This window comes from Eubalaena glacialis, chromosome 15, assembly GCF_028564815.1.
Source record: "Eubalaena glacialis isolate mEubGla1 chromosome 15, mEubGla1.1.hap2.+ XY, whole genome shotgun sequence".
In the NCBI taxonomy this organism is placed as follows: domain Eukaryota; kingdom Metazoa; phylum Chordata; class Mammalia; order Artiodactyla; family Balaenidae; genus Eubalaena; species Eubalaena glacialis.
This window is the reverse complement of record NC_083730.1, coordinates 61,824,269-61,843,171: the sequence shown is the minus strand read 5'-3', so window position 1 is coordinate 61,843,171 and position 18,903 is coordinate 61,824,269. Positions and strand designations below refer to the sequence as shown.

The 18,903-nt window shown below is 42.0% G+C and overlaps 1 protein-coding gene across 2 annotated transcripts in view; it reads right to left on the bottom strand.

The window, feature by feature from the left end:
* The window catches only part of PTPRM (protein tyrosine phosphatase receptor type M), a 761,903-nt gene that overhangs the window by 564,890 nt on the left and 178,110 nt on the right, over window positions 1-18,903 (bottom strand). For both annotated transcript variants that reach the window (XM_061169712.1, XM_061169711.1), the window contains exon 2: window positions 16,750-16,872. In XM_061169712.1, the coding sequence (XP_061025695.1) occupies window positions 16,750-16,872 (123 nt within the window). The remainder of the gene's footprint in view (window positions 1-16,749; window positions 16,873-18,903) is intronic.

Here is an 18,903-nt window from a genome sequence, read left to right as displayed (position 1 = left end):
GCAGTGAGAAGCCTGTGCGCCGTAACGAAGAGTAGCCCCCGCTCACCGCAACTAGAGAAAGCCCGCACGCAGCAACGAAGACCCAACGCAGCCAAAAATAAATAAATTAATTAATTACTTAAAAAAAATAAAGATGGCAGAGTCCTTTTCAATCTGGATGTTTGTCTGGAATGGGGTTCCCAACCCCAAAACCTCCAAACTGGAACCACTCTAGACTATTATATACATGGAAAATAAACATCTCCAGTGTTAAGGCACTAGGATTTTGAGATTTATTTGTCAGGGTATCTACTACATCTTTGTATTCTATAAATTCTTAGCAAAAAACAAAGAGCTTCATTTTCTTTAGAAAGCTCTTTAATTTGAAAATAAAGAACTAGATTAGATCACAGGATCTATTGAGTTTGGATGAGTCCTATTCTCAGAACTCATTAAGTCAATAGACATTTGCGGCATCATCACTGCACTTGCTTTACAAAGACAAAGTAAGGGAAAATGCCTTCCATGAATGTAATTAATGATTTGACTTGGAAAACAACCTATTTGTAAACTGCATCTTCAAATTATAGAGAAAGTCTAATACTACAAAAATATGATAAACTACTAGCTCCTTAAAGAACAATGCTTTTGGTCAGAATTGGGGTTTTATTTACTTGTTTGGTAGTCGAGTTGTTTTCCATTTTTTGTTAACCAATTCTCACTTGCAATTCTCAAGTGTTAGCAGCTGCTCCCATGAATGACCCCAGAATGTTACCTTTCTTTCCTTTTTAATGCACTGGGGGAAAATTCATCAGCTCAGAAAGCACTGGACTTAAGAATGTGAAAACCAATCATGTTCCCCCATTGATTAGTAGAAATAGCAAGAAATGCAACACATATCATGATGTTAAAGGGCTTCACAACAATTAATATTTTTGGAAGGTTTTGTTGAGTTTGTCAAAGATGGGGTCTTAGATGAGCAATCTCTTCTTTAACTGGCCGGAACTGAATGGTATAAGTTAATCAAGAAGGAAAGAAAAGAAAAAACTCACTTGAATCAAAAGACTCCTTGGAACCAAGACTGTTTACAATTTCTCTTTGTGTGAGTTTTATGGAAAGAGGCAAATGAGGATAGCCTCTCTCTACTCCCCATGCTGACCTCAGAAAAAATCTGTGACCAAAGTTTACCCTGCCGGCTGCAAAAATATCTGACTTCTGGGATTTACTCTGAATCACAGAAGGCTGTGGCCTGCAGAGGGATCACAGAGGGTTTAAACCTGCTCCCCGGGGGTGCAGGGGGTTCTCTGCTCTTTGCTTTGCCGTGCATATATCATCAAAGAAAATATTGTTCCTATGTGCTGGGGAAGGTCGCTAATGATGAAGACCTTATGAAACGCAGGAATAAATACCAGCTCTTAACCGGGCCGAAGGAGAGGAAGGGCAGGTCAGCAGAGGGCATGGTTGATAGCTCATTTGCAGAACTTGACACTGCATTTTATAAGTGCAGCAATGTCACAGGGGCAAGAAGCAGTCCGTCCAATGAAGGAGCAAAGAATTGCACGTCTCCACCTGCTGGGGGACTTGAGGAACTGCCCAAATTAGAAAGTGACTTGGCTTTAGGATGATTAAAATTCTTATTAAAGACACACTGAATCACTTTGCTGTACACCTGAAACTGACACAACATTGTAAATCAACTATACTCCAATATAAAATAAAAATTAAATTAAAAGTTTTTTTAAAAGATACATTAAATAAGAAAAGAAACTACCACCTCATTTCAGGGGTAAGAAAGTGTGACTGGCCATACCAGTCACAACTATATATTTTTGTCACTTAAAGGTTGCAATGAAACAAATAACACTCCATTTCTTTGATCAATGTCAGGGCAAACAATGTATGAACCAAGTACAGGCATTTTATAGAGACGTACTCTCCATTAGTGGAGGCTGCCCTTCCCTCCACGCAATTGTACTTGAGAAAGGAGAAGGGTGTATCTCAGCATCTTGGGGCAGCTGTGGACGCCAGCCACAGCCAATGGGCAGATGGCCACTTCTGGCTCTACATCACATCCATCAAATCTTCTTAGGAAGCCTTGTTAAAGTGTTCTCAGTCTGCAGGGGACTCCAAATAACAAGGACTTTCTAAAGTGAGTCCCAGGCTTCAAAAGCCACCATAATGGGTAGGCAGTTAGTAGATTAAATTAATCCTTAGTGAGTCTCTGCCACTTCATGAATTTAATTTTCTTTTCTTCCGTTCAGCGCATTATTCTATTTTAATACTTGGTCTTTCTGAAAGGCAAAGCATCGCCTCCTTGTGTTGATACTTTAGGTTGTCCACGACGTTCTTTGCCTCTTAGGATACAAAAACAGTGCCTGCCCACAGCAGGTGCTTCCTAAGGATTTATTGAAAACGAAGAAAAGTTTCTAGCACTAGAAAGAGCTAGAAGGGTCATCCACGTCTGTCTTCTTCCTCAAGATTAAGTATTAACTACCTCTCATAGCTGTAAAAATCTATAAAGATTACCAGATTCCCCCGTTAACTCTTTCCATGGCTATATTAACACTAAACTCAAAAAATGTTTCTCCGTCATGCCTTTTAAATATTAGCAAATTCTGTTAGAACTCATGTCTTTGGAAATAAATGTGTTATCTTACATAACGGGGCTATTGGTAGCAGATGTGTGACTGGTAAGTTCACCTAAGAATTTGTTATCAATTCATATGCAATTTCTATCAAGCACAATTTCTAAGTCTCCATGAATAATGCTCAGCCATCTTTATAACACTGTGTCACTATGCACTTCATAATAAACGGGTTGAAATTATTTTATCACGACAATATATACGACAGTTCCACAGTTAAAAATCTCAGAAGCAGCACTACTGAATGACTTTATACAGGCTTATTCATAAGGAATAAGTTTAAATAATTCACTTTATCCAACCCACAGCTGTCCAGAAAGCCTACACACAATTTCAAATATATGAATATTAATCCTACTCTCAAATTTTTCTAGAGCATGCGATTTCGTAAACTCAACTTCATAGAATTTGTAATATTCACAGTTGTGTGGCTTTATACAATGTAACTTTGTGTATTATTTCATTTAGAATGAGTATTTATTAGTGAAAAGAAAATACTTTTCAATAATAGGAACAAACTATTTATATTGTCTTTATTCAGAAAGAAAATGTGAATTATAACACTCAAGTATATCCTTTTTTGCAATAGTTGACCGTTGAACAATGCAGGGGTTAGGGGCACCAACCCTCCGCTCAGACAAAAATTCTGGGTATAACTTAGAGGCGGTCCTTCTGTATACACGATTCAGTTGGGCACCCGCGATTCAACCAACCATGGGTCACGTGGTACTGTAGTGCTTACTATTGAAGAAAATCTGCATATAAGTGGAACCACGCAGTTCAAACTCATGTTGTCAAGGACAAACTGTATTTACAAAACCCTTTCCCCTTCTTTCTTTTCCTTCCAGACTCCTCCAAGCCTTTAACTGTCAATCATCAAGGGAGGCATCTCTCTTAAGATGATCTACTTCAGCGGTTCTCAAAGTATCTTCTAAGGACATCTGAAATCCCCAAGTTACTTACAGGGAGTCCACAAGGTCAAAACCGTTTTCCTGATAGTAACAGGACATTATTTGATTTTATTATTCCCATTTTGTTCTCAGTTACTAACAGGTGTACATCATTGCTCTGATGGCTAATGGAGTGCATGTACTCTGATGTACTCTGTTCTCAGAATTATTCAGTTTTCATTCAACCCAGAAAATAGAAATAGAAATTGCCCACGTGATCAAAAGATCTTTGGATATTTCAAAAACAATTTTAAGGGTGTAAAGGGGTCCTAAGACCAAAGAGTTTGAGAACCATTCAACAAACAACCCCAAAATCTCAGTGGCTTCACACAGGAAGTTTTCCTCTCACTCAGGCACATGACCCCGGCACTACCCAGCTGTGTGTGTGTGTGTGTGTGTGCATGTGTGTGTGTGTGTGTGTGTGTGTGTGTGTGTGTGTTGGGAGCAGGATTGGGTTTCAGGAGGGGTCGTTTCTACATTTTGTCACTCAGGCACCCCGGCTAAAAGCATCGCAATCACCAAGGCAGGAAAAAGGGAAGAGAACACAGGGAATTTGGCTCTAAGAGCTTCTGCCTGAAAGCGACATGTGTCACTTGAACGTACATTCACCAGCCACAGCAGGTGTGGCCACATCTACATCAGAGGGCACGGAGGTGAACAAGCTCCCCTGCTTCTAGAACATGGCAGCTGGAAGCAGTGACTCAACACCCCCCCAATACCACAGGGTTCTCCCTTCAGGCGGCTCTTCTCTTCCCAGCATCTTGTCCCAAAGTTATTCACCCTCATGACCATGTATTAATGGGGCCTCACAAACCATTTCAGGAAACGTGTGGAGAGACGCTACTGAAATACGACATACACAGGTTCACATATTTCAATTGTTTTTTATTTCAAAACAATTGCAAAACATCAAATCTAAACAAAATATGGATGGTAAAGGCTTGCCAAAGCTAGTATACAGCACTATTGTGTAAAACGGGTATTCTAAATGCCTCTGTTTGACCGACATGTAAAACCAATTATTTATAATAATTTGTGCCATTAACAAATGTCCAACACCTTTTCATAAGAGCAAGACCCAGATCAATTCAAATAAATTAACATTCCTGTCTGAACTGACTCATCCAGCCCAAGTAACAAATTCACATGTCAGTGGCGGGCTGCCCCAATGACCCATCTGCTGAAAAATACAAACTATCATTTTGTTTTCCAAGTAACAAGCATTGATTGCAGTGTTAGAAAGGTCTTTCGTCATCAGCTCAGTCACTGACCTGCTGGCAAATTGCAGCCTGTCACTCCGCAGTGAGCCAGGACCATCGGGGGAACTCAGGCCCGTTGTGTTTATACAGTACAATTGGGGAGGTGACACCATTTCCACAAGGTGTGTGTCTAACAGGACGGGTGTCACGGTCAACAGAGATGGGAAGAGGAAGCAGTATGAAAGGAATGACTATAAGAGAGGTCTCATCATTTCCCAAGATGACCCCCAGAAACCTATTGATTCCTATTTGCCTTAAAATTGCCCGGATCAAACCCAGTCTATGCCTCCAAGTCTTGTGCCAAGGATTTCAATATTTTGTACATTTTCTCTGGGTCACAGAAGAAAAGATGTGCCCTAGAAGGAGCCAGGAAAAATAAAATTAAGAAGCACCTCTGTATTAGGAAACCTGAAGCATTCAAATAAGAACAGGGCATTGGAAAAAACAACTTTCCGTGGTGTCCTCTCAGAGGGCACCGCTGTATTCACGTGCTACCCTGCACATACGGGGTATAGTCAGTTGCATAATGGGTTGTCTGGATGTGTTGTCCACCACAGAAAGGAGTTAGGATGTCCAGCCAACAATTAATTAAATAGCCATATTTATTTCCCTTTCAACCACTTAAGCTTTTAAATTTCACTTTAAGATATAATTTATCACAGTCTCCTAGGATAAAATATCAGTCAACTATGAATTAAAGTCCACTTATTTAATGATCCACTCAATCATTTCATGAAGCTTGCCAAGAAATTCTTTATGAATTTTTCTGTGTTCAGCCCCACATTATGGATGAGATACAAATGAATTCAAGCATGTACCCAAAAATAAAATGTAATAATTCCTTATGCATCTTCTTACAAAGTTCCAGTTAGCCACCAAAATATCTACCAATAGGATAACGATCTTTATACTTGATTCACCCACCAAGACATAAGACTGCAGCGTGAAGCATCTGTCCTATTTTAGAAAGTCCTAAAATTATATCCCTGAAGTGTGTCACTGTACATGGGCCCATCAGCTCCACTAAACTTCTCAAGTGAAGACCAAGGAATCAACCCGAGATGCTCAGAAGGGAAGACGGGGGTCAACCTAGGCTTCTTAAATACAAATATTTTCAATGCTATTTGACAGGATAGCTTTTTGCCTAAAAGGCATCTGTGGATAAGAATCTCATTGGCACTAAGTCAGTGAAGCTCCATGCGTCTTTTGTTTCCCACGTTTATAGTACAAATTTTGCTTAGTTTTAAAACTATAGAAAAGTTGAAAAAGTAGTATGATAAATGTTTATACATACTTCACCCAAGCTTAATAACTGTTAACATCTCACCACATTTGCACACATACTCTGTCACACACACACACACTTTTTAACATGAATCTCCTAAGAACAAGGGAATTCTCCTACATATGCCTATGTTTTGTGATATGATACTTATTTACTAACCAAACTTCCTTCTTTTTTTTTTTTAACATCTTTATTGGAGTATAATTGCGTTACAATGGTGTGTTAGTTTCTGCTGTATCAAGTGCATCAGCTATACATATACATATATCCCCATATCTCAAACTTCCTTCTTACATCTTTTCCTGATCCCTCATATGAGCAGTTCTTTCTTTTCCTCTCTGCAAACAGAGTCAATTTCTTTCTTGTTCCCTTTGTCAGAAATCGAGTCAAATGGCCTCCCTGCTGTGCATCCTTCACCAGCTCAGGACGGCCTTTGGGAGCCTTTCCTCCAGCCTCGCCCCTCTCCTCCCCATCCACAATGCCTGTAGTCCCGACACTGTCCGCTCCTGAGCAGCCCTGGGCAAGCCTGTGCCCCGCACTGTCCAGCACTGCCGCGGGACAGGGCGATCCTTCTGCCTGGCAGGCCCGCCTGCTCCGGTCCCACGCCCCACGCTCGCCTGGCCCCTCTCGGGTGCCACCTCCTCCTTCAGGCCGTCTGCTTGCCCTCACCCCTGGCCTCTGTCTGGGCAGCAGCCTGGCCCCCACCGGAGCACTGGGCCCACCACTTCTGTTCTGGAAGACTGGCTCTGGGTCATCGCTACATCCCAGTGCCCGGAGCACACACAGGGCCTCACACAGTTGGAGGCCCAAAGAGGGAAGGGCCTTCCATCTCCTCCTGGTCTATGGCAAAAAGAACAATCCAGGCTTAACTAGTTCTTCTTTAAATGTATTCATCTCTTCCATTTCTTGGACCATGGGAGCCCCCGAAGGGGCTGAAAGGGGACCTTGCCCCTGTGATGGTCAGGTCTGTGGCAGGCTGGAGACAGGGGTGACCGGACCCCGGCATCACACAGAATGGCCCAGGCCTTCCCCATGCTGGTGTCTGTGTGAGGACAGCTTCATGCCACCATCAACCTGCCAGCTAGCACATCAGCGGCCCACCCAAAACTCCTCTGACCCAAAGACCCTGTCTTCCATTAAGAGAGGCTGCCACTCCCTGGACCCGACTGGTAAGTCTTCCTCAGGCCTAGGGCTCTCTGGTCTTTGGTCCACCCCCACTCGCCGCCCCTCTGTAGTCCAAGGTATCTCAAAAGATGGTAAGACTGTCCCCAAGTGTCCCATCAAAACCTGCTGTCCCTTCTCCCCACCCTCCTCCCTTCCAACAATGCAGCCAGGCCCAGCTCCAGGGCGCCTGCACACAGAACACAGAGTACGTGGGCACCAGCCAGCACCTGGGTGTGAATTTCTCAGCCTGGCATCACAACTGCCCGGCGGACCCATCGCCCTGGACCCCGCCCTGGACCCTCAGCCCCTCCTCAACTCAGCCTCAGAGAGATTTACAGCATCTGTCACGACTGGCCTGCGTGTTCATTCCATTACTTGGTTTCACATAACTCTTATGATGTCATCTCGTACAATTTTACGGGAAATTAAGCAAGAAATAAACCTATTTTAAAAACACATATTGGGACTTCCCTGGTGGCGCAGTGGTTAAGAATCCGCCTGCCAATGCAGGGGACACCGGTTCGATCCCTGGTCTGGGAAGATCCCACATGCCGCGGAGCAACTAAGCCTGTGCGCCACAACTACTGAGCCTGCGCTCTGCAGCCCGTGAGCCACAACTACTGAGCCCGTGCACCTAGAGCCCATGCTCCGAAACAAGAGAAGCCACCGCAATCCCACCACAACTAGAGAAAGCCTGTGCGCAGCAACGAAGACCCAATGCAGCCTTAAATTAACTAATTAATTAATTAAAAAATAACTTTAAAAAAATAGAAACATATTTATATGTACAGGCTCACTTGTATACTTTTTAGCAAATATTTAAAAAATAGTCAGCCGCTGTTCTTCCTTTTTGTAACAGTTTCCCAATCAGCCAAGACAGGAATTTAGAACAAATCTAAAGGAGAACATTTGTGGAACACTGAATATAAACTACTGAAATAAATGGTCATACAGAATACGCTGGCCCCCTTGAAACACTTAACTATTAAAAATCAAGACACTTTTCAAAAAAAGAATGACTGCCCTGATCTTGAATAAAAACTGAATCATAGGAAACGTTATGCCGAATGAAATAAGCCAGACACAAAAGAACCACTATTGCATGATGCCTCTTACATGGGGTACCCAGAGTGGACCAATTCATAGAGACAGGAAGGAGGATGGTGGTGGCCAGGGGCTGGGGGGAGGGGGGACGGGGAGTTAGTGTTTAATGGGTGCAAAGTTTCAGTTTGGGAAGATGAAGAAGTTTCTGGAGATGGATGGTGGTGATGGTTGCACGACAGTGTGAATGTACGTCATGCCACAGAACTGTACTCTTAAAAACGGTAAATTGGGGACTTCCCTGGTGGTCCAGTGGTTAAGACTTTGCCTTCCAATGCAGTGGGTGCTGGTTCGATCCCTGGTCAGGGAGGTAAGATCCCACATGCCCCGAGGCCAAAAAAACCAAAACATAAAACCGAAGCAATATTTTAACACATTCAGTAAAGACTTTTAAAAAAATGGTCCACACCAAACAAATCTTTTAAAAAAATGGTAAATTGTATGTTACGTGTTTTTGCCTCTGAATGGAGCACACTGTCTACACTCATGTTAAAATGAGTCTGCCCAGAGCCCTCTGCTGTTTAACTAAGAACTCCCCAAAGATCACTGATCTGAAATGGGGTTCTTTTGTTATCATCTAAAGTTATTTTTCTAAATTTTGTAACTTAGAAACTGCTGGCAGGATGCAATTCCAGTCCAGTTCGTTTCACCGTGTCTCATCATTCACTGTTTCCAAGCTACTGGAAACCCATTTTGAGCATCACCAGGGTGATACGAGTGAGATGCAGAGAGGATGCTCATCAAGGACCATCCTACACCTTGGATGTCAGGCAGGGACCTCACTATGGGACACCTGAATAAGATGCTCAAAGACAATAAAACGTGTCAGTCATTTCCTGAGTTCTGGAGCAGAAATATTCAGAATCAACTAAAATAACACCAAATTCAATGACCCCCCCCCCACATTTTTAAAGTATTTTATAATACTTTTTATTACAAAGTTACACTTAATCATAAAGAAAATGTGTAATGTAGAAGTGACAGGACAATTACCCCAAATCCTACCATCCTGGCAAAAAAAGTTCATATTTTAATGGACTTCTTTCAACTTGCTTTTCGATCCATTCAAAAATTATATGAAGATCTATACCTTTTGTTTCTTATTTGGTATCACTTAGAAGGGGAAATAGGAAATCGGCACGAACTGCTCACTTCACAGAGAGTCCAAATTAAACTAAAAGATGAATTCATACCAACTGCTCCTGGAAAGTTACTTAATAATAAAAGGAGGACGTTTCTTGAATTCTGTGCTGGGCCAGGTAGGAGGCTAAGTCTCTGAAGTGGATAATTTTGTCTCCCTTGGCCAATAACCCCATGAGGCAGGTTCTAAACGCCTTTCCAACGCCTTCGGGATCCTGTAGGGCTGAGGGCCCCCTGCCCCCGCAGAGGTCCCCCTGTCTCAGCCTCTGCCCCTAATCTTCCCTCTGGGAGGACCACTCAGCCTCCAGGCCTCCTTGTACCTGATGGGACCCCATCTCTGCTCACAGAGCGGCTGCTCCTGTCTGCCGCCCCCATCCCTTACTAAGCCCTTGTCCTGATCTAGTTTTTCTTCCCAGCCCTAGAACGTCTCCCCATCACGGCATAAGTCTGTCTGCTTATCACAGCCTGCGTGCCTCACAGTCAGCAAGAGGACAGACGCCATTATTGTCGCTCCAGCTCCTAGCGCCAGGCCCCCGGCCATCACTCTACGAACATGTATCACAAACTAATCCTACACCCATGAGGACCTGAGAGCTGAAGAGTCGGCCAAGGTCCATGGCTGTGAAGCCACAGAGCCAGAATCTGACCCGGGAGTGGGCAGCAACCCCACGGGGAGAGCCTTCGAGTTCATTTCCAGAAGATCCAAATAGTTGTCACCTGGGATGAAGGCTGCCCGTGCACCCCTCACTAGATGCAGGTGCTCGGGTGGGAAGTTCCCTCCCTGGCACTCAGAAGAGCAAAAACGGGGGCTTTTCTCTCCTATAAGCCTGGGGCAGGTGTATCTTCTCTGAACTTCAGTCCTCTTGGGTGTCAGACAGATATAACGCCGTCTGATCTCCCAGGGTCGTCATGAGGATCAGAGGATACACAGCAAAGAAGCAACTTTTGTCAACTGCTAGGAGTCATGTACGTGCACAAGATTACTTTGGTTTACGAGGGAGAATTATCAGAAGGTACTGCACTGCCACTTGCCTGGGATTTCAATTTTTTTGCTCTTGTTTTTTGCTCTTTGTGTGTTTTTAAGAGACAGCACAGCCAAGAAAGCTAAATTTGATGCTATGGTGTGCTGAGTCTGATGAACTGAATTTCATATTACCTTTTACCTTTTTACATCCAGAAAGTCATTAATCAATGAGGGGAAACATGGTCTCACAGGATCTGATCTTTTGGCAATCCAAGAACGATCTCACTAGACTGAGAATGGAGGTGCATCGCCGGGGAGGGGATCCTTACTTGGTTCATTCAGTGATGAAGCCCAAGCATCTTGAACGATGCCTCGCACATAGCAGGTGTTCAATAAGTATTTGCTGAATGTTGACAGATTCAAAGAACGAAAGAAATAATTAAACAACTGTGCGAATGTTCTTTGCCAAAAATATTACTCACTAGACACACACTGAAATTTAAGGAGGAAAGATGTCTTTTCAAGCCCAAAGTCTTCTGCTCTTTGTCACTCAAACAGCAGAAGACTTTGTATAAGCCCAGAAGTGTGAATACATAGGACGTCTCCCCCAGTAGGAGGAAAACATGCCTGGTGAACGCACCCCAAGAGGAAACTGCAATTCCTTTGTCTGTCAATCCATCATCTTTCCCAAAACAAATACATGCAGTCACGTTTTTTCTATTTTCTGGGGCATCACACTAAGAGTCCACATTGCTCCTTCATCCTGCATGGCCCTCTCTCTGCCTTTCACATGGATACCCTCGGAAATGACTCAATCCTCAGTCACAACATCTCCACAAAGATAGGCAACCCAAAGATCGGCCACCATTCCCAATCTACATTACGTAAAACCAAGATGTGGAGGCCAAGTGAGGTTGCCCAGGATGCACACTATACAACCTGTATAGGAGGACTATACAACCTGGAAGAGTATTACATTCTCCCAGCACTAGGGCCCAATTTACTTCATTACAGCCTTTTTAGAGGTATGATGTCTTACGGGGACTACAGGGGTTATAAATAAATGTCAATTTTATAAGTATCAAATGGTTATGGTTGTAAGCTACCTTTACATTTTTAATATTATGGATGAATTTATTGCTAATTTTTTAAATTAAACAGGATCACATTTTCTAATACATAAGATATGGAATATGTTAAATATCCATTTCATAAAACTGGAGCACTAGGGTCCAAACATGAATACTTTAACAACATATAAACACATCAACTATTCTCAAACTGTGCAGATGTTTTTGCATCATGAAACACTCCTAATCAAATACTTCTTAGTCTATAGGGATAATCATACAAGGCACTGCACTATATAAAGTGATAGAAGCAATGGTGCTATCAAAATGTACCAGGTTATTATTTGGTTACTTAATCAAGCGTTCTTGTGCTCAGAGTATAATCCTTATGGTAAAGTTTAAGAGAGTTGCCCATTGCTAATGGAGCTCAATGAATATGAAATGAACCACGTGCTTTCCAATAAAAGAGAAATCACATGTAGCACGCTTTCACCATCAGGAAAACTGTGTGGTTTAGAGCTAGCTGCAAAAGTATCATCTACTATCACATAAATGTTGGCTTGAAATACAAAAAAATTAAATGGCATTTGGTATTTATTTTCCCTAACTATGTGTTTCCATAGCTAACATCACAGCATCAGAATAGTTATCAACCAGCTTGTATAAAGCTCCAGACTGTATTTAAATAGTTTAAATGTGGTTAAAAAATAACCTCACACGTGAAGATACAGAGGAACAAACCCTGCACACTGAAGCATCATTTTTCAAAAAGACACAGAAAAAGTAAACTTTAATTACAGTAAATTTAAAAATCAGAGTAAAAATTTTAGTCTATCTCACCATCATAATTGTTAAATTCATCTTGGTGGATTATTTGCTTATTAGAATCACAGGAGTTCCACAAGGATGTTGGTACTAAACAATAAAGAACATCACGGTGCTTTCCAATAGATAGCAAATTTATGGGAAAGACAGAGAAAATCCCTGATCATCACATTTTTTTTCTTACTGATTTTAATAGCTCAATGTTTGGAAAAGAAGTCATCTGAAAGTGAAAGGAAATGTGAAAAAATGTTTATATGTTAATAGTTATAATATGAATACAGAAAATCATTACAATATAAGCCAGGAGTCCAAAACAACAATTAAAGCTGATGCCAAAATGGTCTAAGACAGAGGTCAGCATAATTGTTGTGGAAAGGTCCAGAAACGAGATATCTAGGCTTTGTGAACCCTACAGCCTCTGTTCCAACTACTCAGACTACTCAGCTCTGTCACTGCGGCCCAAAAGCAGGCACAGACAATATTTAACAAATGGGCATGGCCATGTGCCAATAAACCTTTGTTTATGGACACTGAAATTGGAATTTCATGTGTCACAAAAGAGTATTATTATTATTTTGATTTAAAAAAAACATTTAGGACTTCCCTGGTGGCACAGCGGTTAAGAATCCGCCTGCCAATGCAGGGGACATTAGTTCGATCCCTGGTCCTGGGAGATTCCACATGCCACGGGACAACTAAGCCCATGCGCCACAGCTACTAAGCCTGTGCTCTAGAGCCCGTGAGCCACAACTACTGAGCCCGCATGCCTAGAGCCCATGTTCCGCAACAAGAGAAGTCACCGCAATGAGAAGCCCACGCACGACAACGAAGAGTAGCCCCTGTTCGCCGCAACTAGAGAAAAGTCCACGGGCTGCAACGAAGACCCAATGCAGCCAAAAATAATAAATAAATAAATAAATAAATTTATAATAAATAAATAAATAAAACCATTTAAAAATGTAAAAACGGGGACTTCCCTGGTGGCGCAGTGGTTGGGTGTCCACCTGCCAATGCAGGAGACACGGGTTTGAGCCCTGGTGCGGGAAGATCCCACATGCCGCAGAGTGGCTGAGCCCGTGTGCCACGGCTGCTGAGCCTGTGCTCTAGAGCCCGCGACCCACAACTACTGAGCCCACGTGCCACAACTACTGAAGCCCACACTCCTGGAGCTCGTGCTCCACAACAGGAGAGGCCGCCGCAGTGAGAGGCCTGCGCACCTAGGCGAGGAGTAGCTCCTGCTCGCCGCACATAGAGGGGCCTGCGCGCAGCAACGAGGACCCAGTGCAGCCATAAGTAAGTAAGTAAGTAAATAAATAAATAAATAAATAAAGTTTTAAAAAAATAATAAAAAATAAAAATGTAAAAACCATTCCTAGCTTGCAAGCCACACCAAAAAAACAGCAGCTAACTGGCTGTGGCTGGCAGGATATAGTTTGCCAACCCTGGGTCTAAGGCATCACAGAACCAGCCTGCACATGCAAGACCAAATACAAATACACATGTGAGAACAAATCCAACAATATTTTAAATAAAGGTTTTTAAAAATTAACCCTTATAAAGCTATGGTTGTATCTGATCTTGCCACCCATTTACCCTGAGAAATTCATAAAACTAGTTTCGTTTTAGTGTAAGAAGGCCTGCCTTGTAATTTGGTTTTGAAAGGAATAAATTTTATACCTATTAATGAAAAAGGAGGAGGAGGAAGAGGAAAAATCCTGAAATTGAAGAGTATTTAAAACTCATGGCTATATATACATATTGGAAACTCAGTTTTCACATCCATACCTCAGGATAGTATATGCACGTTTACGAGACGGTAACTTCTAACAATGACATTTCATTGAGAACTTAACTTCTCACTTTTGGTGGGTAGGTCAGCTGGGCCCAAGTCCACGTCCTCCAAAAACACTGGGCTTACAGTAAGAAAACTGCTCTTAGAATACTTCTAGTCTATACCACACTTAATTCTATGCACTTTTAGATTGCTCGCTAGTTGTATTTTTGTAACCCTCTTTCCCAAGTAGGTAAGTTCCTAGAAAGAATCATCTCATAATCCTTCATCTCCCTCAGTAATCATGATTAGTATACACTAGGGCTCAAAGAAGTTTTTTTTAATAACTAAAGTTTGTTTAAAAAATAGTAGGAAAAAATACAAGTATTTGCAATTTTATATTATGGTAAACATTTTAATGTGGTGGAAGAACTATCCATTTTCAGGAGGCTTATCTGGACCCATGTCCATAGGCAGAGTCAGAGGAGAGACGATCCACTGCTAGTCTTTCCCCAACTCTCTCCGGATCTGCTGACACCCAAACCACCCACATGTACTAACCCTAACCCAAAACTTGCACCCTGTTTGGGGGTAGGTGTTGAGGATACATCTTATGTAACCATCAGAAACCAGATGGAATTGACAAAAGTGTTAGAAAATATAACATTCAGAGATCTTAAGTTACAAAGTCCTAATATTAATCACCAAGTATTCTATTAGTCAACAGAAGAAAAATAAATTCAAGCAGAATGTTTAATGTTCCCACTTCATTCTTCCAAAGGCAGAAGGGCCTTCAAAGGCCAAATACTTGCAAGGTCACTCTCCCTGTGTTGCTTCAATTACCCAACTGACTATTCCAGGGCACAACTGGTCTTTCATATGTGTAGCCATTTTTGTAATGGCCTCTGCTAGAAACCCATCCTTTCTATATTTAAAGCTTGGACATCTTGGTCTGAGATGGTATTATGGGACATCAGAAAGAAGAAAAGGACAAGATGGTAACAAGAAGCTATACTTCCCCCTCCTTCATGGAGGGAGATGGGTCATCCTATATCAAAAATAGAACCAGTGGAGGTTGACAAAGATCCTACCTTATTGGGGGCTCCTTTGTAAAAGTTGACTTTTCCTAATCAGGCTTCAATCTAAAGGACCACAAAAATGAAATCAACTCCCTACTGTGGAAAATTAAAAAAAGTTCACCAAATTAGAAGATAATAAACAAAGAAAACCTGAGTGCACTCTTGTGGAAAAAACTCCCAGAACTAAACCTGAGTGCCCTCCCCAGCCTCTCTGGACACAGGCTCCAGAGAGAGAGCAGGTGAGGACAAAGGCCTTCAGGGTGAGAAGGCTGCTTGGGAAAGGACAGCTCTGCCTGAGGGGGGCTGCTAGCCCGTGCTCTTCCCCTTCTCCCATCACTGACAAGAATGAAGCCAGACTGGAATTTGGAAAAACAACTAAAGTACCACTGACTCAAACACAAGTAATATTCAAAAGTACATACCTATGAGAGAAAAAGAGACAGAACCGGAGGCTGTCAGCTGTGGGGAAATCACCAAGAACTAGGAAGGATTTGGAGTCCAGTAAAGCCACAGTGCTAAGGAGCTCAATTTCCTTTCTCTGAAGTTATAAGGAGTTAAACATGGGAAGGAAACGGAAAGAACATGGCGGGCATCATAACTGTTACAGCTTAACTAAGAACAACATTAAATCCTACTTCATGTTTAAAAGCTACCTCTCCAAGATTACTTACTACATGTATTCATAAATACTGCTATTGCGACACAGTTAGATGAAGACCTTAAGAGCCATTAAAAAAGTATAAAAATCGTGTTTTACCTGAAATCCAAATCAGAATAACATATCTTCCAGTTTGAATCCTGAATGGGACACAGTCATCACCCCATCTGTCAAGTGAATCTGCAAATCTAAAATTTTAAATGGATATGCAACACCGCAGCCTAAAAATGGTGTCTATCAAAATGATCAAGCGCCAATCTGATTAGAGTCCGTGAGTCACCTGATCTTCCTGATCTTCCAACTAAAGAAGTAGAACTCTTGCTGGTGTTCGGTGGATCAAATGTTTCTCACTCATCAGAAAATTTACTAAGTGCTTCTACAGTGGAAAAAGGATCCACATGCATGCAAAACCATTTTATCAGAATGCTTTGATCACTAGCAACCTCCAGATCCCCCACGTGCCAGATGAGTCACCTCCCAAGGTCTATTTGTGATGGAGACTTTGTTATTTGGATTCCCCAGCTAGAGTGCCAATCACCAAACTCACCTGCCAGAAGAGACATCAATCTATTTCCCATGTGTTCTGCTACTTGGGAAAGGGTCAATTGGGTAACGGCCATTAATCTAGCTCAGGTGTATCCAACAATAAAGGAAGTAAGCTTTACATTTTAAAGGGAGAGATACAAGGGTCAACTCTTTGTCATTGGTCCTCGTGTACCATCCTCACCAGCTAATCAGCCTTTGCCACCAAACTCCAAGACCAACACCCTCATTCATTCAACCAATACCCAGTGAACATTTACTGTGATTAAGACTCTTGTGCACCTTTGGTTTTAAAAAGAGAACTTTAAAAGCAAACCTGATGGCATCCATGGATCAGAGGTTGGTTTGGTCAAGGTGTTGACTTGCTCCCAGTTGAAGTCATCATCTTCAGCCTGACTGTATCCACACGTGCTATAAGGCTCATCGAAGAGGCAACCACCTAAAATGTAAAAGAAGGAAGAGTAGCATTAATAAATAACGACCAGAGGTCTGGGGTAAGCTATGATGACTGCAGGGAACCATAAACCTACTCGATGCTCAACGCGATTTGATTTGGTCTTTTTGCTCAGGAACTGTGGATCCTGACCTTATTGCATCCTTGCGAAGCGCTAGCTGAGTATTCACCATGCCTTGTCAATAATTCTATATTATACTGTTCCCCCAAAAGAATCCAACGTCTGTATAATCCAACTGAAAGTAAGACCGAAGCAGATTTATAACCCATATTTTCCAGATTCATATGACTTAGGCATAATTGATCTTGTGTTCAAAACTTAATAGAACCATCCTAGGTGTTCAATGTGTTTTCAATAGAAAAAAAACCATTATAATTTGTCCAAAAAAATGAAGAGAGATACTTCCACCATACCACTGGTAGAGGACAAAACACAGTAAAGATTATGGACGTAGCTTGCAAAATATTTTTCTAAGGATTATTCTAAATCTAACATAGAAACAGGTTTTGCTTTAATACTTTGGAGATTTGAGGTCTCAAAATTAAAAGAGATTATAAATTTGCCTACAGTCCACACAATTTTGCAAGGCAAGAATAAATTCACAACTAAACATGTGGTAAACATCTGCTTGATGTCGATGCTAAAAATGAAGCAACTTAAACAAAGAATAAAAGAAAATGCAGTATATGCAAAGCAGGTCCGCTGTTTCAGCACCCTGGGCACTGTGACGATTTTAAGTCCCACCCCACATCTTCTTAAATGTCTCCTGTTGACTTTAAATTATTATAGCATCAACTCTTTCCCCCAGTGCTTCACATTGCCAAAGTGAAGGATTATATCAATCATCTTAATTATCATGAAAATTCTACTGCCCATTATATAATGCTATTAATTATATCAATTTAAAAGATTAATTATAATCACTTGCCAATGACGAGAATTAAGGGTCTGGTCAAGAAAACATAAACATAAGAATATAATTACACTATGGCTGTACTGTATGCCCTGGCAGCAAGAAAATAAATAAAACAACAATAATAAAGCAACTGCACAAACTCAGAGGTAGGGTCACCCGGTCCAATTTCCATCCACATGCTTCCATCAGTTCTACAACCTTCTAGACAGACAGACAGCTTCTGAACAGGTGGGCACCCAGCATTTAGAAAAGCATACCTCCCATGTAGACAATTCCCCTTAAAAAGGCCCAAACACTGCTTCTTGAAATGTATACCCATTTATCTCAGCTCCTCCCTGTGAAGAAACAGTGAAAAAATCTCAGCTCTTACATGGGAAAGCTAACTATTTGAAAAGAGCCGTCAAGTTCTATATTTTTGCTTCTCCAGGCGAAACATGCTTTGCTCCCTCTCCCTCCCTCCCACTAGAAGGTTCTCAGATGTTTGCCACCCTGGCAGGTGTTCTGAACACTGTCCAGTTCATCAGCACTCTTCCAAACCAATAACTCCCAGTACTGCAGCCCGAATTCAACTGGCTACTTCCCTTGACCTCAGACTGTCAACAGTCAGAGCTGACGGCTGGTCCTTCCCAAGATTCCTGGAGCCTGGAATTCCACATGGCTTCCTTAGGCCACTGCCATCGAGCCATTTCTCCCCTTTGCAATAAGGGAAGTGACTAAGGGAAGTGACTTTCTGTAGATTTATCCTTTCTAAACCCCATATAATGTTTTCAGGGCATCTCTCCAGCCTGTTGAGAGCTTTTGGGATCCTGATTTTGCCATTTGGGTGTTAGTCTTCCTACCTAGATTTGGGTGATTTGCCAATTTGATTAAGCATGCTTTCTGTCTGCCTCCAAATCACTGATAAAAAACGTTCAACAGGGCAGAGACAAGGGACCTCGGGCCATTTTAACAGGTGTCCCCCAGCTTTCTGCCTTTGTCTTAGTCACTGGCTCTAGGCATGATGGTGAAATCAGTGGCCCTGGACACCATCCTCTGTAACACTTTTAACAGAACTGGCCAATTAAACATTCTGCTGGGAACAGAAAACTCATTATAAAGA